The 25,754-nt window shown below is 37.3% G+C and overlaps 1 protein-coding gene across 2 annotated transcripts; it reads left to right on the top strand.

Annotated features, from left to right (window-relative positions):
* Positions 1 to 852: 852 nt before the first annotated feature.
* exoc6 (exocyst complex component 6) lies at positions 853 to 24,136 on the top strand. Of its 2 annotated transcripts, XM_087792726.1 has the most exons (24): positions 853 to 993; positions 4,467 to 4,638; positions 5,836 to 5,883; positions 6,036 to 6,126; positions 6,924 to 6,969; positions 8,071 to 8,124; positions 8,537 to 8,687; positions 8,776 to 8,931; positions 9,013 to 9,081; positions 10,306 to 10,389; positions 10,506 to 10,552; positions 10,646 to 10,766; positions 11,840 to 11,911; positions 11,987 to 12,084; positions 12,651 to 12,756; positions 12,847 to 12,956; positions 13,035 to 13,146; positions 13,225 to 13,359; positions 14,068 to 14,247; positions 14,797 to 14,826; positions 16,892 to 17,033; positions 17,193 to 17,266; positions 19,624 to 19,736; positions 21,183 to 24,136. In XM_087792726.1, exons 1-24 carry the CDS (start codon positions 896 to 898, stop codon positions 21,307 to 21,309), a joined length of 2,436 nt encoding a protein of 811 aa, XP_087648852.1. In that variant the 5' UTR covers positions 853 to 895; the 3' UTR covers positions 21,310 to 24,136. The 2 variants fall into 2 exon arrangements, with proteins under 2 accessions (XP_087648852.1, XP_087648853.1); XM_087792727.1 differs by lacking the exon at positions 14,797 to 14,826.
* Positions 24,137 to 25,754: the final 1,618 nt, after the last annotated feature.

The raw sequence follows: 25,754 nt of genomic DNA, 5'->3' as shown, positions 1-25,754 counted from the left end.
GCAACAGAGTCCACGCTGCTTTACCTGAACCTCCGAGCCAATGTGAGGAGGCTAATAATGAAGAAAAGGCTTTTGGAACCATTGTTGCAGAGTTGGAATCTGTCGATCTGCCTCTTGGAGCAACCATAAGGTAAATTAGTTACAAGGACAAACTCACTCAAGAGTCAATATTTGTTTTAATGATTCCCATGAAATCTGTTATGTAGATTTTAAGTGGCTCCAAAAACATGCTTTCTTTAAATTCGATCTTTTGAACTTTCCATTTTTTCCTTTATATTCGTTGCTAGTGCAAGGACGTTGCACAAAACTTATCTGACAGATGCAGCAAGTAGATACCTTCACCAACCACAAAAAATGAGACCAGCATGTATTGAGTTATTGGTAGGAATTATTTTCTTCAAAATTAGACTCTTGCTTTTTTTCTTTTCTCTATTTTTTTCATTGTAGCTTCTAACCTTCTATCTGTTTAAAAGAAAAATAGCACATTTCATTGAGAATGTTTTATCTTGGGCATAAATATTAAAATCCATGGTTTGATTATAAGGTCCATGTGATAAATAATCTGCTAAATCACTTGCAAAAAAATGTATTTCATAAAGTTCAAGGTTTACGTTCTATTATGTTATGTTGTGTTAATGATTTCAAGATGTGTTTTAAATAAGTTTCATGACATCTGTTAGCAACGTCTATTGATTCTTTTGTGTCTCACTATTACCATGTGATGACTTGAAGTCTGGGGTCACATGTGTCAGGAAACAGAGAAATACAAGCAAGTTTGAAAACCAACGCTTGGCGTATTGAACATAGCTAAACAGCGCCTCCCTGCGGACAGATCCGGTCATGCGACGGTCTCTCCCGCAGCTGCAGTGACACAGTAATAACACACACAACAATCATGGCGGACAATGAAACCCTGGAGTGTATAACGGAGCACGAACGGATTTTACAGGAAATTGAAAGCACAGATACGGCTTGTGTCGGCCCCACACTTCGGTATGATCAATCGTCCCTTAAGAAATATATAGCAAGCATCATGTTTGAGTTGGTATTCGTTGAACGGAGATTTTTGGGCGTCTTTGTCCAGAAGCTTGTGAAGCTAGTCCAGCCACCGGCAGGCTAATGCTAAGATGCTATGTTGTAGTCAAGATGCACGGATGCAGTTGGCTAGTAAGCTAACGATGCTAGCATTAGCTTCATATCTGTCTGCTGCTGGGAGCTCTAGTTTGATAAACCATTTACGCAGCAATTGTCTCTATGGTGACATGTCAAATATGTAAACATCACTTGTGGGTGTGGCTGAACACTTTACATTTAAGCAAATAGAAGAGCTATCATTTCCGGTATTTCCATTTTGACAACCTACCCTGAATGTCACTTCTGCTTTACAATCTGTTCGTGTGTTAGACTACTGTCAGCATTTCAATCTTTGAACATGAATATAAAAAACATTTGCTTGTGTTAAACATCATTTGCATGGATTGACAGAGTAGATAGTAGCAACTGCTTTTACAAGGCCAAAAAGATAAAGATAAGATGCCCATGATAAACAGTAATGTCTGTGTCAGTGCTATAGAGGCAAACAAGCTGCATTTTAGAAGAAATGTCAATTATTACACACCCTGAACCAGTCAGCACTCTGTCCCAAATATCAAGCAAAATCCATAAGCCCTTTATTATAATTATGATTATTAATATTATTAATTACTCAAATAATGATACAAATAATTAATTAAGAGAAACATGGTATTTTCAAGCACATTACAGGTTCCTATAATGCAGAGAGAAACACCTGCACTTGGTGACACCTAATCTAGTGTCATGTTACAATGCTAATATCCCAGTGTGTTTCAATCAGGAAACTTTGTCCCTTTTTACCTTAAAAAAAAAAAAATTCACTGCAAGTTTCTTTTGTTAATATTAATGCTGGACTACGGTATGAAATTCGTGATTTTACAGGTTGTTTGTGTAAATATTAATTAAGACTTCAGTTGTTTTTTTAAGAGCAATATTCCTTTAACCTTTTGGATGATCTATCTGTCTGTTATTGTAACGAAAAATTATCCAAAGCGTTTCTTGACGTTATCTACAATACAAAAAATACATCGTCTGATGTCCTCATTGCTCTCTGTTGTGATGTGATTTCAATATAATCTGCTAGTTCCTGGCATGGCTACAGTATCGATCAATATAGTTGTGATAGGTTTAATTTGCTTAAGTTGCATTCCCCTATTTTAAAGTATTACGTCAATATATTCAGATCTTATTAACAAAAGCCATTGTTAAATTAAATATGCATAGATTTACATTTTTTAACTCAAGTGAATATTGTCATAGTATTTTAAGTATTCATTAAAACATATTTTAGATTTATACTTGATCCTTTAACAATATTTGAAATGTAATTGTGGAATCCATTATTAGCACAAAGAATATTTTACTAATGAGAATAAGGTCTTCTTCAAAGAAAAAAAAGGATTTATATTGGGTAGCTCAGAAAATATGTGTGTGTGTAGGTGGTTGTGACTCACTAATCCATATTTATTGTTCATGTCTATTTCCTTCATGAGTGCAGTCAATCAATCATTTACATGTTTTCTTTTGCAAGGAGCGAAGACCAGGAAGTCGGTTTTCACTTACACATTAAACAGCCTTCTTCTTTTGCACACCCTGAATATCATATTGGATATCATGGTGTGCAATTCATTTAGACAATAATAAGTGTATTTTCACCTGGCAAATAAATTATGACAAATCAATAGCAATATTTTTGTGTATGGTAATCACAAACATACTTTTCCTGTCAGGTGTAGTAATAATTTCTGTGCCCTAGAAGTAGAATTTGAAATCAGTTTTTGTTGAAATGTAAAATAAAACTTTTTTTTTTTAATGCATGAAATGAACTTCATATAACTAATTGGAAGGTGCGGTGAATTTATGTCAATCCAAGAATAAAACATTTTGCTTATATTGATATGTAATAGTCTTTTAAAATAATGATTGCGTATTTTGGGCTTCGATAGTATAGATACGTCAAATAAACCACTATCCTATAATTGTGCCTCATCCTGTGACATGTATTTTAAAAATAATAGTTTCAATATAGTGTATATATAGTTTATCGTGATATTTAAAACGGGAACCGCGTTACGCTTCCCTGCTTGGCCACTAGATAGTGGTATAGATCAAACTTCTGATCGAAGTTGACGCATTAACGTTTTGGTCGACTACTTCCTGACTCACTTTCTCACTATTGCATGGTGTCTAAAAGATGGATCTCCCCCAACCCCCCCATTAAATTGTATAAATATATATTTTTATGTTATATTGACATTTTTGAGATTTCAAAAACTGAGTTTTAAGTAGTTTTGTGTTTATAATTTATCAAGGGAAACCTATATACATGATCCAAGTAATTAATGATGATGACTTTTTGTGAGGTAAGACAGTGAATCTAATATCATTTATAGAAAATTGGTTTAAAAAAATAAACCCAGCACTACAACTATTAGGTTACATGTCAGCAAAGAACTTTCTGGGATGATTAAAAAGTCTTTGTTTTCTTGACTCTCAGTTATGACAAATGCAATGAATAAAATGTGATGACCTGCTAGTGGAAATTCTCAGTTATTCGTTTTTTAAGTTTAGTTTTTCATGCCTAAGAGTTATAAGTAGAGTAAGGTATATTTGCATGATCATGATCAGTGGTAGTGATCTTGCTGCCAATAACAACCCTAAAAAAGAGAGGCTGAAATTTGTGAAAGAATGATATAATAAATGAGATGCATATTTGTGAATTATAATGATTGTTAATTTAATTGCCTTGTCTTGTTTAAAACTTTGAAAGGTTCCATATGCAAAATAAGAGTGTTTATGACCTTTCTTAATCTTAACCTATGCTCTATACAGAAAAATCTATTCTGTATACAAGTGTAATCCGGTAACCAACAGCTCTGTTACACAGGCAAGATAGTCTCATAAATATGAACACACTCCATCTGTGCCTGTTGAAATCCAGCCAGAATTTTAAACCCTTCATGTTTGGATTTGTGGTTGTGAGTTTTCACTTGTGATTAATGGTTAGGTTCCTTACAGCAATGTGCAAAAAAGCAACTGGTCCTCTCTTTGAGACACTGATGTTAATACTGAGCGTTTTTGAAGACATGTTAACTAGTTTATTATAAAGAGTCACGCCCAGTTTCAAAATGTGTCCATTACTGAGAAAGTATAAACTGGATTTTTCTTTTTCTGTAAATCACATTCAGCAATAGCTGTTTAAAATGTGAAATTTTCAGAATCGGAAACCTTTATTGCCAGAGTTGTAAACACAACATAGGATTTTTTTTAATGGCGGAAGTACAGAAAAGAAATATAAGATACAGAAAATGAGCAATAGAAAAACAGAACCAAGCACCAAATTCTTTGTTTTAAAATCTCTTAATGTTATTCCCTCCTTCCTTACCTGACAGATCAATATACGATGACCAGCCAAATGCCCACAAACGCTTCATGGAGAAGCTGGATGCCAGGATCCGGAACCATGACCGGGAAATTGAAAAGATGTGTAATTTCCACCACCAAGGTTTCGTGGACGCCATCACGGAGCTTCTTAAAGTTCGGACTGATGCAGAAAAGCTAATGGTAAAACGGATAATATGAGCTGTGTGACTATTTAATTGACAATTTTACTAATCACCTTTTTTTCTCCTCAATGTCCACTGAAGTATAGTTTAAAAAAAGGGCAGAATTTTCAAAAAGTGAGGGCAATTAAGGAACATAGGTGGAGTTAATGGTCATTATTTGTTTAAATCATGTTTGGCACAGATCTTCAGGTATGAACCCTTTTTGCAATATTTGGATGTTGCTTGCTGCATTATAAGTAACTCATTATGGTTCACAAGTTACTCCTCATTTTAACCTCTTACTAGACTCTTGATCAGTAATTGAATTGTCAACGTGAAATGTTGTTTCTGTCGCAGTGCCCCAACTGAATGAAACAAAGACAAAATGTCAATTATGTGGATGGTCGGTCTGTTCCTGAAAGTTTCACTGTTGAAAGGGTGGTCATCAAAAAGCCGACTGGTCAATTGGGTCATGGCTCTCAGCATAGAGTTCAAAAATCCACATCCAGAATCGAGAAGTTTGTCACTGAATCTGTGAGAAAGAGCCTGTCACAAGCCATTAAACCCCATGAAAGGCCCAGTGCGTCGATGATGGGTTCAGGTCCCTGCTGCCTGGTTAATCTGAATTTGCCCGCTTTTGTCCTTGCCCCTTCATGGACAATGAGTTGATTACAAGGCTGAGCAGCTTCAGGAAAGGAGGTAGAGAGGGAAAAGAGAGGGCAAGGTGAGGGGGTGGGGTAAACACGGATGAAGGTAGGGTTGACATGTGACATCAGTTATATGTCCTAATGATGTAGCAGTTTAAAGACTTAAATAAAATGATTGTACAGTTTTAGTTCAAATGATTCCACTTGAAGCTTCATGTGCAAATCCATGTCTCTTAAAAATTATTTTGTTATCTGTAGAGGAACAATTATGTCAGTTCAAGTACCTAATTGATTTCCCATCTCTCTATATAGAAATCCATCTGTTGGGGCAACATTTTCTTTAGTATATATTGTCCTCTACTTTACTTGCATGGCCTTAGAACAGTAGGCTGGGATTAAAAGTTGAGGAAGCAATTAAAACACTTTTTTTAAAAATATGTTGGTTACCATCATTTGTCGATGATTTATTCATGGTAAAATAATATATTTACAATTAGCCTCATAGAGAATAAATAAAATGTATTATTTCAATTGAAAAAAGAATTGACTGTCTTTTTTTCTCATTATAGAGCCAGGTAACAGACACTAATCGAAGATTACAAGATGCTGGGAGGGAGGTAAGAAAAGACTTTTGTCTATGCATGAATGATAACAGACAAATTCAGAGGAGATTATTGCTGTCAGTACACATGTTAGTTGAACTCTGGAGACGAGACCGCATTTTAACCCAGTGTTGGCCTCTCTCCCATTGTTCTCTTCGTTGCCTCAGGTGACAGCTCAGACGGAGGAGGTGATTCGCTGTCGGCTTCAGCAAAGAAACATGGCGATCACTGTCGAGAAGCTCCAGCTCTGTATACCAGGTGATTGTTAATGAAAATTTAATTGCAGTTTATTTTAATTTTTTGGTTAATCTGCCACTGATGTAGAATTTATGTTTGTTTGATCATACATGTTATCGATCTGTTCCTTTATCCCAGGTGCCTGCAATTGCAAGATTATTTATGTCATAGTCCAATGCACTCCTACATGTCCTACAAAGCCGTTGACTTACGTAGTGGAGCATCTACGCATGTTACAGAACATAAATGCAAAAATATACTTGGCTGGACATAATGGGGCGAGTTATTCTCAATGTAAAAATCTTAAGCCCAACTTCAGCATTAGATTTGCTTAAACTGTAATTTATTGTACCTTTGTCAATTTCAAAACATTTATTCATTCAGGCTCTTGCAGCTCTTAAATAATACATTTAATAAAGTTTCTCCCAACTTATATTATTCATAATTAATAATAATTCAAATTACAGGCTAAGAAATAGTAATAACTGTTCTAAAACATCCAAAACGATTCTGATTTTCATGATTTTCTAATCATTGTAGCAACATAGTAATTTCAAAAGATTATTCTTCATCATAAAATCCCCACAATCGCTTAACCAACCTGCAAGGGTGAAAGCCAAAAAACATTAAATCAAATGTATCATTTTGGATGGATAATTTCATATGTTCAAAATGTACTAACCTAATAGCGTTTATACTACACAGTTTAGGTTTAATTGTGTAATTGTATAAACATTGGCTACAACAAACATGTCCACATATTTGTTTGAAAACCCACTCACAATGGTATTGACCTTGTTTCTTTCTTTCTTTCAAAGTTCTGGAAATGTACAGCAAACTAAAAGAGCAGCTGGAATCCAAAAGGTAGGATGCCAAGTTGTAATAGTTATACTGTACAACAAATGCTATTGTCAGCTGCACTTGCCTAAGCAACTGCTCATAAAATAATACAATTCTTCTACTGCCTCTATTGCGAACTTCATTTTTACCCCATGAACTCCATTGACAAGAACATAATGACCCTTCCTTGTTCATTACTTTGGACCAAAGGAGCAGGCCATTCACTGTCAGGACAATTGACCCTCAGTGTGCCCTGGTTCACAACAAGCCCTGACCTCACCCCCCACTTCACCGGGACACGGTCCACAGCCAGTCCAAGCCATTTAGACCATGCTGACCACCTTGTGAGGCATGTGTTGGTGTGGAACATGCTTTAATCACTAATGACAAGGCTGAACTTGGTAAACCTTTAAATGGTGCACAGTATTGTCGTAAAAGAGTACTCTGTGTACTCTTCTACTGGGGTCATATTTTGTTCAACGTTTGGACACTCTCAGCATTAGAGTCCTGGTGCTTTGCACTCTGACAACCTTCCTACAACAGGGTTTATGAGGTTTGCCTCTGTTCCTCTGTGTACAACACATTTTACACTCACTGAGTGACCAATTAGATCTCCTCGCTGCCTGCGCACCAGCCTAATGATGGGACCCCAGCACACTGACCTAAGCCTGAACCCCACTGATTCATGGAATCTGAGGGACACTAATATGTCAACACCTCTCCCAAGGATCCTAAAGACCACATTTTAAGGTTTAAATAGTATTTTTTTCTGAGTCACCTTATGAACCTTTGAACTTCAACTTCTTTCTCCAGTGTTTTAATGACATTGGCTTGCAGTTTTTATCATATTTGTTCTGTTTTAGAAAAACAACAAAGGCATTATTCACAGAAAACAAAAACATCTTTAAATGTAAGATTCAGAAGTAGTTACTTAATATATATATATATATATATTTTTTTTTTTTGTTGTATCATTATTTTCAGATACAGTATCAGGAAAGCGTCATGGTGTATTTTTCCAGTTTAGTCTCCTTTTTTTTCTTGTGTACCTATGGTAGTCTTACTTAAATTTGGAATCCTGGTGTTGTTTTTATCAAATAATCCACCTTAATTTTGTCTCTTCAGACACTATGCTGCTCTGAAAACGATGGAGCAGTTGGAGAAAGTCTACATACCGAGGTGAGCTACTCTTACAGGTCTCCGTACACATTAAAGGAAAAGAAAGGCAAACAACTTGTAGTATCAATAGAGGGCCTGTTATAAAGGTGCACACATGTGTATAGAAGTGGTAGTTTGTTACATATATCATATACATTTATGTTTAAGAATATTTAAATACATTTTTACAACTCTGCCTGCAACTGTTAGAAAATCTGTTCATTAGCAAAGACAAAATCCTGGCACCATTAAAATGTAGTAAACAAGTGCCTACGTCCTTATGCCAGACAGTTTTGTCTGCCCAAAAGAGTTGCGTCAATGCTGGTGACGTCTGCTTATTAGTGGGCTGTCTCTGATTGGTTGTTGTTCTCATGTGTTGGTTTTGGCTACTTTGACTACATTGTTTTGTTTTGCTTTGACCCGTTGCTTGCAGGGTCAGTCAATACAGATTCTGTCAGATCATGGCCGAAAATCTGCCCAGACTGAGAGAAGAGATCAAGGACATCTCCATGTCTGACCTAAAGGACTTTTTGGAGAGCATTAGAAAACACTCCGACAAGGTTGGAGAGACAGCCATGAGACAGGTATGGCTGGACATGATCATCTTTTTGATGTGTAATGGATTTAGGATATTAATAACCTTTATCTTTGTTGTGCTGAATGTCTTCACAGGCTCAACAGCACAGGACGTTTAACAGTGCGGTTGCGAAGCAGGCAAGTATAGGCCACTACACAAAGCCTGTGTACTGCCTCAATGGACGGACGCACACAGAAATTGGAATGATGATGGATGATGACACAGGAGATGAGGATGAGGCAGATGACGAGGTAAGTTGTTTGTGTTTTGTCTTGGACAGGATTCTTACTATTCTTTTTACTCCAACATCTTTCTAATTCTGTTTGTAACAGATCCTTGCTGCTCAGGATTTGGTTGACTTCTCACCAGTCTACAGATGTTTACACATTTACACAGTACTGGTGGGTAATAAATAAATCTTTCATTCAATTTATACAGATGTTCAGATTTGTATTTTTTTAATGTAATGTAAGAAGGGACACACAAGATTCTAAGATGGTCTTTGCATTTTATCTTTTACTCTACATCTGCTCCGCTGCATCTCATATACGTAGTTAGACTAACCACATTAAGATACATTCAAATAAAAAAAGTAAGAACAAAATAAATTATTTATACAAGTACTTTTGAAACAAAAATCCTTCACATAATTTGGCAATAAAAAAAAAACTTTAACACGGCAGCCTGTGTTAAAGTTTTATTGCGATGATGGCAATTGCATTAATCATTAGCCTTAAGTCGGTCAAATGCTGGTGCCATTTTATGACGTAAAGAGCAATGCAACAGATGAAAGCAAGCATTTTTCAGTACAGTGCGGTGGAGGAACGTTTGACCGATACCAATAATATGTTCAGGAAACATCGTTGACTTGCTGACATCTGATGCTCCACAACTAGAACTAATTTAGACTTAAACAGGGGTGTTTTTGCCATATGAAACTATAGCAAAGGTTTGCAATTTAATTATTTATACCACTTGGTGGTATAAGAAAATTACAAAAAATAAAGAACCATGAATCTACCCATATTCAAAAAAGATTGTGAATTTTATTCATCAGTTCTCTAAAACTGAGTGTCACATCACTGAGTCAAAATTAAACACCACATTTCTTTCAGTGCTAAATGTGCATCTTTGTGGCAGTATTACTCATAACATTTCAGAAAACAACAGATGCAGGAGATACTCAGTCAGTATTCCTGTGTATAGAAAAAGTTGGTTATATGATTTAAAAAATAATCTCTGGTAGAAACAGAAAAGTAAAAAAATATTCCACAGTACTTATAATACAATAGAAAATTTAACGGCACATGTATTTACAGTATTTTACTATTTCCATTTCCAAAGAAACGCACAACAGAGTCAGTCCTACACTATAAGCTTACTGTTACCTTACACAGTCAAGCTATTTATTAAAAAACATTATTTCCAAAATGTACATTTTGAAATCATAAAACATGATAATATTTAGAGGCCCAGCTGGTATGTGAAGGCATTTTTCGGGGTCTAATGTGGAAAACGCTTACTTAAGTATATTTTGTTCTTCTCTGATTTTTTTATCTCTGTCTTTTTTGAGAAACGCTATGTAAGTTGAGTTTTAATCTTATTTTATGCTTTCGTTTCTTCAGGGGGACAGAGAAACATTTGAGAATTATTACAGGAAGCAGCGGAAAAAACAGGCCCGGCTGGTGCTACAACCACAAGCTAGCATGGTGAGTGAGTTTTTTCCCACGCGTGATTTAACATAATCATTTTAAATGTGGAGTATATTTAATTTGAGATAGGATTACCCCAAATGATTTGATGTTTGATTCTTCAAATTATTCAGCATGAAACAGTGGAGGGGTACAGAAGATACTTCAACCAGATAGTAGGGTAAGGTTGCTTTTCAAGTCAATTTAAATAGATATACTTTATATACTATTTTAAGATGTTTTCAACTACAATGTTTTTTCTTTATAATCTCAGTTTCTTTGTCGTGGAAGACCACATTCTCCATGCCACAAGAGGGTTGGTTACCCGAGCTTTCACTGATGAACTGTGGAACATGGCCCTCTCAAAGATCATCGCTGTGCTCAGGACTCACTCTGTAAGTGCACGCACACGCACACACATGCACATAGACACAAACGACCCACCAGCAGTGACTCTGTGAAATACAAACCTAACTGTTAAGAGTTAATCGACACAATGGGGCCTGCTGTGGATCTATTTATCCTGGAAGCAGCTTCATTCACCGGTTGATGCATGCTCACAAACACACACACACACACTGCAGAGGTCATAGCACCCACAAACACACTAATGATGTCATTCTCCAGAAAAGAGGTCAAAACACACATATGCTTTAAGCCAAAGAGGGGGGTCATTGGGATCTTAATTGAGGGACAGATTGCAACAATAACAGCAGATTAAGATGGTATATCCCTGACTGCAGGGTTGCAGTCAGTTGTAAATGACCCAGAGGATTATGCTAACAGGCTAGATAATGGGCTGCACAGTGTGGGGTGAAGACATTCACAATGCCCCAGGGCCAGGGGGCAGGTCATCTACCCCCTGCTGCCCCAATACAAGAAAAGTATCTGAATACTTTATCCTAAAAGGAGGAAAGTCTGAAAGATCAAGCTAAATCAAACTATGATGCTTTTTCAGGGCATTGGTTTGAGGCAGTTTGGCCTTCCCGCCCCATGTTTGTTGGGGTATACATATTTGTATCTGAGTAAACATGTGTAACAAACAGTCGTTGTTTTGTGTCACGTCTCTGGCTGTGCTCATTCTTCTCACTGATTTACAAACTCGTGTTTGGCAGGTACCTTGTGTCAGTGTTTAGGTACCCAACTGTGCTGCTACTGGATCATAAATCACTCTCAACTCCTTATTAAAATCAACTTCAAAGTTACACGTATTATAAAAAGTCAGCATCTTTTTCATCAGACATTGCATTCAAACAAGGTAACAGATGTTTTAAAATGTAGTTTAAATTGCTAATTTAGTTTTATAATAACATTCTCTTTAGCCGTATAAATAATAGGACTGATAGGTCTGTCGTCTATTTGTGTTTGACGAGGCATGTTGTTAAATTCATAGTACATCACACTCATCTCAATATTAAATCAATGCCTTTTCTCTACTTATATCCTGTCATTAATCAATTCTTCTTAGTCGTACTGTGAGGATCCAGACCTTGTCCTGGAGCTGAAGAACCTTATAGTTATATTTGCTGACACGCTTCAGGTTAGTTCCTTCAACATACTGAGATTATTGCATTAGTTGGATAAAGTACTTAAAATAATACACTTGTGTTTTTAGGGGTTTGGCTTCTCAGTTAATCGTCTTATTGACCTGCTGTTTGAAGTCAGAGACCAGTACAATGAGACTTTGCTGAAGAAGTGGGCACTTGTTTTCAGGTGAGTACAGTAGTTTCCACTTAATGGATAATTATGGATAATTATTTATATTATTGTGCAATATATGCAAACTTTCTAATTTACAATTTCATTTCATGCCATCTACTGTTTCTTTTTCCTGTGAGCTTGATCAAAAATGATCTTAAATGACAAGCATGGTAAAATGGTGTTTAATTGCAAGACATGTTTCTTTATTATTCAATCAAACAAAAGTTGCTTCAACCTTGATTGAAGCAACTGTATGGTTCACCAAAATCCATTACCAACTTTTTTTAAATTAAGGAACTAAAATGTGATTGATTGCAAAAGAAAAACATTTGTTTGAAGCATCTCTTTGGCTCAATTATTAATTGCGTTACAGAAGTTTGATCCTTTGTTTGGAAGCAGGTTTCTTAAATCTTCCTGAACAATACATTCTTAAAAGCAATTTGTAAGTTTTGCTATTTTGTAGTTACTGCCATAGTTGATCAAATTATGTACCCATATTTTACATTTGGTACAAATAATAATAGCTATAAAGGAACAAGAAAACCAACCTCAGAGATTATTCCATTTGTTTACTACAGGGAGATATTTGAGCTGGACAACTACAGTCCCATACCAGTGGAAACGGAGGAGGAGTACAAGCTGGTTGTCAGTCGCTTCCCCTTTCATGATGCAGAAATTGAGAAGGTATCACAGACTCTAATTCTTGGTACTCTTTGGATGTATCATTTTGTGTTTTAATAAATATGCATGTTTGTCTTTTGTTTTTATGAGCAGCAAGACTTCCCCAAAAAGCTGCCAATGTCCCAGTCTGTCCCTCAGATCTACATGCAGGTCAAGGAGTTCATCTATGCCAGCCTCAAGTTTTCAGAGTCCCTCCATCGCAGGTAGATGTCACAGATGAGAGGAACCCTAAATAAAAAGAACAATATCTGAGTGTGCATTTGCTCCCCTTCAATTTCTAGTTCAACAGAGATTGACGACATGTTAAGAAAGTCCACTAACCTACTGTTGACAAGAACATTGACCAGCTGTCTGCAGAATCTCATTAAGAAACCTCACATAGGACTGACTGAGGTGAGAACACCTTTCCACACAGATTCAAAATACAGAGACTTTAAATCATTTCTGTTGCAACCTCACCCTTTACTACAGCTGGTGCAGATCATCATCAATACCACCCACCTGGAGCAGGCCTGCAGGTATCTAGAGGAGTTCATATCAAACATCACCAACATCTCCCCAGAAACTGTCCACACAACCAGACTGTATGGATTGTCCACCTTTAAGGTAACTTGGTTCATTATTAAACATATTCATCCTATGCAGCAATTACAAGAGCAGTTGTTACAACATGTTTGTGATTTGTATCTTATCAAATCTATTGTTGCTATAATCTCACAGTTGAGTTCATGTAGTTGGATATGAAATATTGTTTATCATTTAAAACAGTGAAGAGTAGGTATGTATATCGCCACCACTAATGCCGATTCAATACGTATCTCAGTGCAGTGCCAGCGATACGATATGTATGTGATGCACTGAAATCTCCTGATGATACGATGCAATATAAATCAGTCCTTTCCACTATATGATGAGTTTAAAAAACGATCTGATCTCGATATGACTTAATTACAAGATAATTTGGTTTGATATGTGATCATTTGATATGTGTAGTTCAGGTTTGATAATGAAATAGACTAGTCAGCTAGGCAGCCACAGCGGTACCCTGCCATGTCACCAGGTTTTTGGTGCTGCCAACATATTTCATAAATCCACGTAATTTTTTGACTAAGGCGTGAGCCATGTCAAGTAGGCCTGCACGTTTGAAAAAACAAAATCATTTATAAATGAGTCTTTTAAGGCTCATCCAATGTCTTGTTGCTGTGAAATAGTAGCATAGACCTCAGTACTCAAAACCAGTTTTAGCAGGTCATATATAACAAAAATACAATTTAAAAGTGACTAATATACGTTAATTAAACCTGTGTCTTTCAGGATGCCCGTCATGCAGCAGAAGGAGAGATTTACACTAAATTAAATCAGAAAATCGACGAGTTTATCCAGCTAGCAGACTATGAATGGAATATGGTGGAATCTGATGGCCGTGCTTCAGGATATCTTATGGACCTGATCAACTTCCTGCGCTCTACCTTCCAAGTCTTCACACACCTCCCGGTAATTTTGAGCATCTTTCGTTTCACAAGTTATGGGTGATTGTATTTACATTGTTAGGTTTCCTGGAGTGTGTTTGTGATTTGTGCATTTTCAAATTAGCGAAAAATGAGCGATCTTTGAATATATAATCACTTTGCCAGACCATCATAAAAAACAGATATTTTAACCAATACATGCTCATTTGTGGCAGTTGAAGTGTGAAGATATGAACTGAAGTAGTTAGCTTTGACAACAATGACTCTCAGCTCTCCTTTACTCCTGACTGTCCTCACAATTCATTCCATTTCCTCCCCCTTGTGAGCTTGATATATTTATGTTTCTTCAACAACCCCTTGCCCACTGTCTCTTTCTCATTAACTGCTCTCTCTGTCCTTTTTTATCCTGTAAATTGGCTCCCCAGTTTACTTTGACTTAGAAAGCATGCCAAATGACTCAAGGAGTACTTACTTCCTCCTGTCCATTTATTGTTGCCACATTTCTTTTCCTGTCCTTTCCCTCCTGCCCCACCTCTCTTCCATTTTTGGTTGGTTTTGGGGTGTGTCTGCTCAGAATAACAACAATGACCATGCATCGATGTCGGTGAGTAATTTTGCCTGGCTGTTAAAACACTGCTAATTTACAGTCAGAGTCAGTTGAAATGCATGTCTGTGTATTTTTGTGGACGCGCCTTCACACAAGGCTGGTTATATTTTTCAACATCTTACTTCACCTGGACCCTGAGTAGATTTGAGGATAACAGAGAGAAAACTGAATATTTATCAATCAGACTCTGAGAAGTTTGTATTTCAAATGTAAGATATGCTTTCTTGGCCAAAAGTTAAGGACCCAATGAATTTGACGTTTCAGCTACAAATTTAAACTAAAACAGTAATAAATCTGGATTACAAGTTTGTTTAAATTCTATACAGGTTCTGAAAAAACATTTTTTCATACAGGTCATTCTAAAGTTTGATCCCTCTTTCTTTGTGCTATAGTTAAGACCTTTTCAAAGTTGCAGAAATTCATTAACTTATTGAATGAAGCTTTTATGATAACTTGTTTCCTTTTCGACTAAGGCTTACTTTGGTGCATTCACAAGGATAACTATGAAGCACAAAAAATGTTACAAGAACATTATTGGCAAATACTTTAGTTGAAGCCAGTCATGATAATATCAGGTCCATGTCAGCACATGATAATGTCATCTTCACGTGTGACTAAATAAACTCTAGGTCTAAAACTTTCAGCCAAGACGGTTAAACATTCATATTCAACTGTAGTATTTGTTGTTTTTGTGGATCATTTTATTCTTATTTTCATACATATAGACAGTTAGATTGTTTGCCTGCTTATGCACATCCGCATGCATTTTCTCCTCTGTGTAAATTTTTTCTTTTTTTCCTATCCCCACTTTTCCATCCTGTAGTTAAATTTTTCTAGCTTCAGGCCACAAAACAAAGCATAAGACGTAAATCTGCCCTCATTTAGGGATTTGCTGTACCTCTTTGTCTAAGAGATGAAGTAGTGTGTCAACATCTGGCATGTTTAGGCATATATTTCAATTCAGCCTGCATGAAGTCCACCTGCTAGTTGTTATGTTATACGTATATGTATTGAGAAGAACGTTTTTTTTTTGCAATTTATTAGATCCCATTGCATGATTATCTTTCAATAAAATCTTCTGTTCATTCTTAACTTTACGAGTGTTTAGAGTGGTGGGGATGTACTGAAAGAAAGATGTATGATCCTAATTTCGCTTTAAACGTTATTTTAGATGATTAATTATTAAAGATGACCAAGAACCGTAGAACAGTATTAATTACTAAATACTTTCTAAAATGGACAAAGAAAGTCAAAGATGAACACTAGTATGTATGTTTAGGGTTGACCTCGGTGGAAAAGGCTTGTTCTGTACAGGCCATTATTAGATTTTCAAACACCTGCGAGTAAGAATGAGCAGGATGAAAAGTTAAAAAATTTTGCAGACACAGGAATGGATTACTCAGATGGACATTTACTGATCCTGATGATTTTTATCAAAAGTTTAAGAACCCTAAAATGTAATGGCAAAATATATTTATAGAATAAATCTGTGTAATATTCTAAGAGATTTTTTTGAGATGGTAGGCTTAACTCTCTTATCATTTCGTCTTTATTATTACTTCACATTTAAAGCATTTCAATGAAATAATAATAATGGTTACCTGGTTGTTTTAGAAACATCACTATTTGTCTCCCTAATGTGTAATGAGGCATCAAACTGGGCATTTATGCACTTTTCTAATCAAAGAATGCTGTTTCATGTTTTAGAATTGAACGTCTGTCGTTCAGATATGAGAGCTTTTAAATGCTGTATTGTATGTGTTTTTTATCCATTTGATTATGACTCTAATAGTGTATCTTTGGTACCCCTCTTGCTTTCCATCGCTATCTTTTAACCTTCGATCTACACAACATTTATCATCTACCATCTACCACATCATTTGATTCATGACCGTCGACTTGTGTTCTGCTCCTCCACTGGTTTGCTTTCTGCTGCATCATGAAATGCTTCCAATGCACCATCTTTCCATGTCTGACATGCATTCATTTATTTTCCTTCTCTTCATCCCATCATCTCTTTCCTCCCCCTTTCCTCTCCCATCTTTATATCGTCTTCCTGCAGGGCAAAGTGGCCCAGACGGCCTGCATGTCCGCCTGTAAGCATCTGTCCACGTCACTGATGCAGATGCTGCTGGACGCTGAACTGAAACAGATCAGCATGGGTGCCATCCAGCAGTTCAACCTGGATGTCATCCAGTGTGAATGTGAGTGGAGGATGGATATTTAACTGCTCTGTGACACTTGCCCACATTTGGTTTGTGTTATTTGGTTGCTTCTTTTGCCCATGTAAACAGTCATTTCATGTTTTTATTTAATCTGCTTATTTCATATGTGTGTTTATAATTATATTGTATTTTTCACAGTGTTTGCCAGCTCAGAGCCAGTTCCTGGTTTTCAAGGCGACACGCTCCAGTTAGCCTTCATCGACTTGCGACAGGTAAAATAAAAAAAACAATCACAAAAACCTATGAAAGTCCCTGCAGACTCCAGAGTCTAGTTCACTGCTGTTTTCATTCTGTGTGTGTACCTTGTTCTTACTACTCCATCCTTTCATTGAACTCAAGAGTAACCATGATGGAACTGAGCCCAGGAGGATCTTAATCAGCTGTTACCCACAATATTTGGGTTGTTCAGCTCCTTTTACGTTGTGACAGTGTGTAACCTTTTCAACTTTCCCCTGTCCTTTATTTCTCCTGCTTGAAGAAACACTCTACCTCCCCTTCTGTGGTATGTAAAGTGCCTGGTCTCATTAACTCGTGTCTGCCTTGACCTCTTAATCCAGGCCTGAGGTGGAGGCTGGGCTATTCATTTAATCCGGGTCACAACAATATTTTTCGGAAAAAAATCACCTGTAGAAATAATAAAATTGCCCATCGCGACCTGGATCTCTTGAGTACAAATATTTGACTGCATTTAAACACGTTTTCTAATTCTTTGATATTAAATTGTACAATGATTTATTTTCTGTTTCGGTATTTTAGGCCAACTGAGTTGCTTGTAATTGGCTCCAAATGCTTCCAATTGAAATGTTGTTTTAACTGAAAGTAGTTGGGCAATTCTGGGTGGAAGAGCTACTCCCCTAGTCCTTAACCCCCAATGTTTCCATTGAAAAAGTAGAAAGGACATGACCCCGGTGTCCTCAGAGTTAACTAAGACCCTGCCAGAGTTTTTCAGCCGTAGGTACATGTCGGCTCCCTGCAATGCAGCTCATTAGAAAAGATGTGTCCAGGTTTCCTTTTTATACAAGCCGTCTGCTTGACATGTTAATCCTTGCCTTAGGTGCAGAGATTGCAAGGCTCCTGCAGGCTGAGGTTACACAGAGGCGAGCCCTTTACTTTCTCTTTATCTTTGTGCTGCTGCTCATCCCAGATAGAAGTGCTTTATTTGGATTTGAGTCTCCATTCAGACTGATTGGCACTGAAATGACTTACTTGGATCATTCATTTGAAAAAAAAAAACCTTTTCCTTTGCTCAGTTGGCTACTGAGGATCAGACACTTGTATACCAAAACAATTCATAATATAAAACAAATCTAATCTATCTGTAGCAAAAAAAAGGGCATTTTGGGACAGATCACAAAGATTTTAATAAGGTTTTATATATTTTCTATGGTGCAATGTACGATACCTTCTCTAATAACTTCAGGAATAGAATGCCTTGCGCATCGTGGTGTTTATAAATGAACCTGATGTGACGAGTCTTCCAACAGGAACGCTTTTGTGGAGGCAAGTGAAACTGTTTAATGTTTCAATCAAATCAAATGGATGAAAAATACATTTTGTAATTAAGGAATCTTGTACAATTATCAGGTGAAGACAGAACTGCAAACAGCAACTTGTGCACCTGATGCACCTGTTGAACACTCACTTTTGGTTCAATTGTTTTAAATGGTCAAGTCAAACTTATTTGGCTCCGCTTTGGCAAGTACCTAGCATAGATCATGCCCACAAAACATTATACACAAACACATATTCTCAACACAATTGAACTACCATTTTGACCCATTATTTATTAAAATAATGTGACCAAACATAATTGAAGATTTTGAGTTGTTTCATTTACTTAGTAAGTTTAATACTCATTGGTACTCAAATCAATTTTAACCCTCCCTTGTATTAAGCAAGCGCTAAACTTGCAACACTTATATATATAAAAATAAATGTGTATTTAATTTTGTTTAATATGTTTCCTACAATTCTTTTTTGCGATTCCTAATCTTATTTGCTCCTTAGTTTTGATAAATTCAGCTCCTTGAAACTCCATTAAGAATTTGATTTTTAGATTTGTTTACATCCCCAAATCAGGAATATCGCAGTTTGGCTCAAAATTGTGTCTAATGCAGTAGTAGGACCGTTATAATGCAGAAGTAATAACGCCTCACTCTAGCAAACCATCATCTTGGTGCTCATCTTGTAGCTCAAGGTGAGAAAAGTGTCTCTTGTTGCAAAGCTTCTCTCCATCAAGCGAATAATGCTATTATCACTAAGCTGCTCATTCACTTCTCTTTCAACAGAACCCAAACACCCAGCTGTTTTAGCCTCAGGCATTAGCATACACTGTGTGTGGGTTAAATCTGGAGAGGGGTGGGGGGTCATCTCCATTAGATTAGTTTGGGGTCGTGAAGTGGTCAGTTTAAAAAACCCGTTTTCACTCCTTCATATTTCTCGTATAAAAGCTGGTGTAATGAAGACTTGAACTGTATCAAGACATTTTTTGTGTGTGTTAAATGAGTGTAATTACACATTGAAGTAAAAATGGTCAAAAACCTTGCTCATCGTCTTTTCTTTTCTTTAGCTCCTGGATTTATTCATGGTGTGGGACTGGTCGACATACCTGGCAGACTACGGCCAGCCAACCTGCAAGTACCTAAGAGTAAACCCGGCCATGGCTCTAGCTTTACTAGAAAAGTGAGTGCAATCCAACACAGCTGCTCAGTCAGCACCACAACACAATTACATTTTACTACCGCCGAGGATACTTTTATTGACATGACCTCTTGTAATGGCTATCCTAATACAGCCAGTCAGATCATTTAAAAGTGTATGGTAATGAAGCATCGAGCAAAACAGAACTTTGAATGTTTTGGCTTTTAACTTTTTATAATTTCAATATTAAATTAAGTATGTGCTTAGTATTGCAATGGGTCTGACATTGTTCTATTCATTTCATAGAACATGATTTTATTTTTATGAATGTTTTTAAAAGTTAAATTCTAAACTCTTCTTGCTTCCCAATGGTCTGCAGCATTTTGATAGTAATGCATAAAAAACAAGTGTTTGCTAAAACACACTACTTCATTATCACATTATAACTGAACTACTGTCCTCTAAATCTTCCTTCTTTCTTTTCTGTCACGCCTCAGAGTCTACAGAGGGTAGGTGCTCACTCTGTTACGCACTGTTGTCTGATAAAAACAGTTTCACTCTTGTAAACATCACTTCCATTCATACCTAATGTTTGTACAGAGCAAAACCTTGCTTAAAGTTCAGCACGAGTGTACACCGTGAGAAAGCAGAAAAGAAAGGGTTTCTTAAATCTTAAGAATTTCTCTCTACAGAAAGAACAGTTAAAAGGATAAGTTGGAGTCTATGACAACACAAAGATATTTTTAAAGTTTTTGGTTTCAGATATAGAAGCAGTTTGTGTTTTACTAAGAAATTACTGGCTTGTTTCTTTAAATTTAGATAAAATGAATTCAAATATGCATAGATAGAGAAAGTTTACCGTCGTCATAGCAAAAGAATGATAGTCTGGTGTTATAACATTACCAGATGTTATTTGTGAAATTTATAAAGAGATACATTTAAGTAAGTAAGTAAGTAAGTAATATTTATTTATATAGCGCTTTTCGAGACCAGTCAAGACACAATCTCAGTAAATATACGGGTGTATGAAATATGAAAGAACACTTTACTACACATAATATTTCTCATGTATTCTTTATGAAAATATCAACATACGTTTTTAGAAAAGAATATGCCATAGAAGTGTGTGACACAATCGATATTAATGTGTTGGAAACATTATAAGATCTCCTTCCTTTTCATTTCAAAATTAAATCAACCGATAAACCATCCTCACCATAGCATTAGGCACTGTGGTAAACCAAAAGTTTGGCCAGCAGCATCCACAACCTTTGTGTCCATGTTAAGAAAACTGTTCAGTACAGTTCAAACTCAAAACCTGACCACAGCTGCCTCACTAGCTCATGCACAACATGATTGTGACCTCACACAAATGTTTTTTTATCCATCAAGTGTCATGACCCCATTTTAGTATTTGTAATTCTAAAAACCTATTTCCCTCTCTTGCTCAATACTGTATTCATTTTCTGTTCTCTTTCTCTCCTGAAGGATGAAAGACACCAGTAAGAAGAACAACATCTTCTCTCAGTTCAGGAAGAACGACAGAGACAAACAGAAGCTCATAGAGACTGTGGTGAAACAGCTGAGAAGCCTGGTTAACGGCATGTCGTCGTAAACACACAGTACAAAACAAGCATGCACACACACACACACACACACTGAACTGCCAATTCACAATGGAGAACTGTGGTGCAGCTCAACCATACATACTGTTCATCAAAGGCACAGCAATACACATAATGTGAAGGGACATGTGAGCATGTATCTTCTGTTACTGGACTAGATGTAAAGGACACACACACACACACACACACACATGAATAGAGTTCGCTGCAAAGAATGGTAAGAATAATTGTAAAGTATTTTTAAGACCTATATTAACAAGACTATATTTACTATACTGTTCTATTTGAGAGCGTGAGATGCTTGTAGCTGCAGAGAGAGTGACAGATGCTAGCGACGAGACACCGCTGTCAACAATTGACCACATATTAACATGACCTTTACCATAGTGACTCCCATGTCCACCTCACCACGTGCAGAAGTATGAAGGAAAACCACTGTTCGAGACGATAACAAATAATGAAAAGCTAACATATGTTACCAGAGCCTGGAAAACATGTCACATAGTTGACCTCGTGGCAACACCTGAGACGGACCCTTAGAGTGAAAACCTTGACCCAACACATAGCAAGCCAAAGTTCTTATTCAAGGAAATCATGATCTTTGCTATTATACCTAACGCAACTTCAGGTTTCCAGGAGCCAGCTTATCAGCGGAGATAAGAAGGTTCTTAGCAAAAGCAGATACCTAGAGATGTTAACCTGACAAAGGAGCGTCTTCCACTATCAGACTCCATCACAAGATATGTAACAGCAGACACAGATTAACAGTTGAACTGTTGTATTTTCACTTATAACTAACATATAGCACCAATGTCTCAGTTACATACAAGAAAAGCTAGTGCTGCACTATGGTCTGTATCTACACTAGAAACCACTGCTGACATTTTATGTGATCAAAACTAACCCATTGAAAAGTTCCAGAGCTGCCATAGTTCGGTTGACCATTGTCGGTCTGTTTTTTTATTGCGGCAGTTCACGAGCATCCTTAAAAGGCAACTAATGTGTACATTTAAGTGTCTCTTAAATAGATTGTACTCATCAGTATGTGTCTGTTTGTACAAAACTCTCTTCATTGAAATATTGACTCTAGAAAATGTGCTTAAGCCCCGCCCACTGAAAACACGTTTTTCTGTAGTTGAAATCTCATTTAAGATAACCACACCCAAGTATCAATGTTTGTCACCATGTGTCATCGATCCCTGAAGTCTCCACCTCCAAGAGGCTCTTTGTTGGAACAAAGCGACCATTATTACATTATAATAGACTACGCTCTTGTAACCTCTCGTTTACCGAGATTTTAGATGAGGGACAAACATCGTCATGGAAGAAGACTTCGACATTTGAAACATGTTAGTCAGGAAAGTTGTGTTTTTCACATTAGTTGCCTTTTAAGCAAACAATAACCAAACTATATTAGCGGTCAGGACCGGGTCAAATGACAGGTGCCGTCATTTAAAGTTGAGGTCACACACAGTTTCTGACAGCTGTGGTATTGACCATGACTACATGTGAGTCGAGACAAACTGTGGCAGGGTTGATTGAAAATGGTTCATTTCTATATGTTGAGAGATTCATGAGGGAAGATTTCAAAAGGGAAGATTTCTACCTGCCTTTGCACTGGCTCTGGCCCTCATGGCTAGAATCTGAACTTCCGGTTCCACTGCTAAAGTGGACAAATGGTGATTTACTTGCATGAATACAATACAAATATACAACAAGGGAAAAGTAGAGAAGAGGCAAGAAGGTCATGTGATCACACAACTATCATTAGTCACCCATGGGTCACCAACATGGCTGCTCTCACATCCTATCAAGGTTACAGAAGGTTGACTGCACTTTTCATCTACAGTCACAAACATAGTTTGTTATTCTTTAGTTTACAATAAGTTCAACACATTTAGTTTCTCACCCATTCCAAATAAGCACAGCAATAACCACCTGGTTTGTCTCTGGAATGTTGTTAACTCCTGAACCATTTTATAAATATTTATTCTCTGCTCGTCTCTCGGCAGAAGTTTTTTGCACTGAAGAAAACTGTTGATTTGTTTCTTCTTTCTTTCCTTGCGTTGCTTGTAAATGTCAGTGTACATACTGCATATTTTGTAAACAAAAAAAATGATACAGCTGGTTTGTGCTACTAGTTCTGTTGACGCCGTCAACGGTAAATATTTAAATGAACAAACAGCGAAGTTATTTGTCGAGTGTGGCGTGAGGAATTTGATGCTCATCTGCATGGTTGCTGTTTTAGTTTGTACGCTCAAGTACTGATTCTGAAGGACCGGACTCCACCATAGATCTGTCCATGAACTGGAATGTATGGGATGTTGATGTTGTCTAATCTGGCCACGAAAATATTAGCAGCTCACAAATATCTGTGATCCATTAGACGGGACATTTGCACTTTAAAAGCAAAACATGGGTCTTTCCTTCAAACTATTGGAGTGTCATTCCAAACGGTATTTCTCTGCTGCTTCCCAAAGTGGTTTAAGATGGATTGTGACTTAAAGTTATATTAATTATTTTTTCATGTAAATCTAAATTGAACTAAATCGTTCATCAATTTACATGAACCCGACTGCAAATGTTGTCACTTTAACTCTGGATCCACTCTTCAGAAGCTCCTTCATAACATCTGTGACACAAACATGAAATCAAAATCTTACCGATGAAGTCGCAGCAGCAGGTTTCTTCTCTGCCCGACACACAAGTGGAACGTCCGATGAATTTCTGCTTTAACTTTTGTCTTTGCTCTCCGTGACTGAGATCCCAAATGAATTTTGATTTTGTGTGCTCTAATAAAAGTTGAATGAACATCAACCTCCCTCTCATCATCTTTCTCTCCTCCGTCCTTTTGTGTCTTTTGAAGTATGTTTTTAACTTGAATCATTCATGTTCATGTCGTGAACCCGTCCTTACAATATATACGTCAATGATGGTAACCATGGCAACATTCAAAGGCCTTGTTGTTGCTAAAAGACACCAAGAGACGTCCAGTCACTGTCACGCCGGGCTGCCTTGAGTCGCCAGAATATTTCAAATAAACATAAACATTTCAGTGGACGTGACGCGGGTGGAAGTAAATACGATTAGAGGACGAACAAAGGGGGTGAAGCCGCTCCGACGCTCTCACAGAGACTAACGTGTTGCGGATGCAGGTCCTCCAAACACACGCCTCGTGAGCTTTGGCCCCGGCCGACGTCGGGATGCGAGGATCCCTGTCGCCACAGATGTAATGAGGCAGAAATATTTGGAGAGTTCCATTATGAGTCCGCCGCGGCCTCCTCGCCAACACAAACACAGAGAAACATGTTTGTCTTACCCTCCAGACGCCCGGCAGACTGTGCTGAGAACTTTTGTTGCACTCGTTCCATTAAACAACTCTTTAATCTGACCGAGATCTTTGACTAGTGGGTCACTAGTGGTTAGTTTATTTGGTGATACACTGCCGTACACTGGTCACAACTTGTATGAGATGTTGTTGATCTTTATTTTGGTTAAACATTGTTTTTGTTTCATGGTTGAAATGTTTTATTTTTAATTCAAATAATTCTATGTTATCACCTACCTTGATTTGGGTCATGATTCTATAAAACATACATGTTTGTAGGAAGTAAGTTTCAGTTTAGATTTTTGAGAGATCCGATGTCCAGGGGACCATCCGATCAGATTTCTCCTTCCTGTGTGAATGTGGTGAGTGAAGGGGTGAGGTGGGTGAGGTGTGTGTGTGTGTGTGGGGGGGGTGTTTCCTTCCTGGGTGTTGAGCAGTAATACAGTGCAGGATCAAACACTTTCATGTGGCTGTAAACCACTTCCACACTCGCCTCGACACCACAGCAGGCAGACAGAGGTGGAGCTCAGCACACGTCCGGCTAATGACCACAACGACGGCCGTATACAGAGAGAAGACTCGGCCGTCAACATGCGAGGAGGGCTGAGCCCGGCAGGACTTTACGAGTGACACGTAGGTGACAAGACAGTAAAGGAGAACAAAACCAGAAGAAGACACACGACCTTACATTTCATGACACAAACTGGTGGAAACAGAAGAGCTGGTGGCTCAGTTCACATGAAGACACTCCAGAGAACCACTCTTTTAGTTATTCATTTCACAGAGAAGAGATCAAAACTCTCACTTAACTTAAGTCTCAGTGAAAATGAGTGTTTTTCGGATTCTCACCAATTTAATTATAAATTATTTTCTATAAAATAATCTGGATTTTACCTACAAGTATACAAGTGAGTTTATTCAAACTTATTTTCAAAAAACCTAATGATTCATGTGTTTAAACCATCAAAGTGTAGGTTTCATTTGTCTTGTTATCTTTAAGATAAACTCACCCACGATCTGCCTTTTATTGGTCACCTGAGGAGGACGTCTGGTCTGCTGCCTTCACACTCTACGTGGAGCCAGAGAGACGGTGACATCAGGAGAAAA

Source organism: Callionymus lyra, chromosome 6 (assembly GCF_982586985.1).
Source record: "Callionymus lyra chromosome 6, fCalLyr1.hap1.1, whole genome shotgun sequence".
Lineage (NCBI taxonomy): Eukaryota > Metazoa > Chordata > Actinopteri > Syngnathiformes > Callionymidae > Callionymus > Callionymus lyra.
The sequence above is the reverse complement of the archived record's forward strand: the minus strand, read 5'-3'. Positions and strand labels throughout refer to the sequence as shown.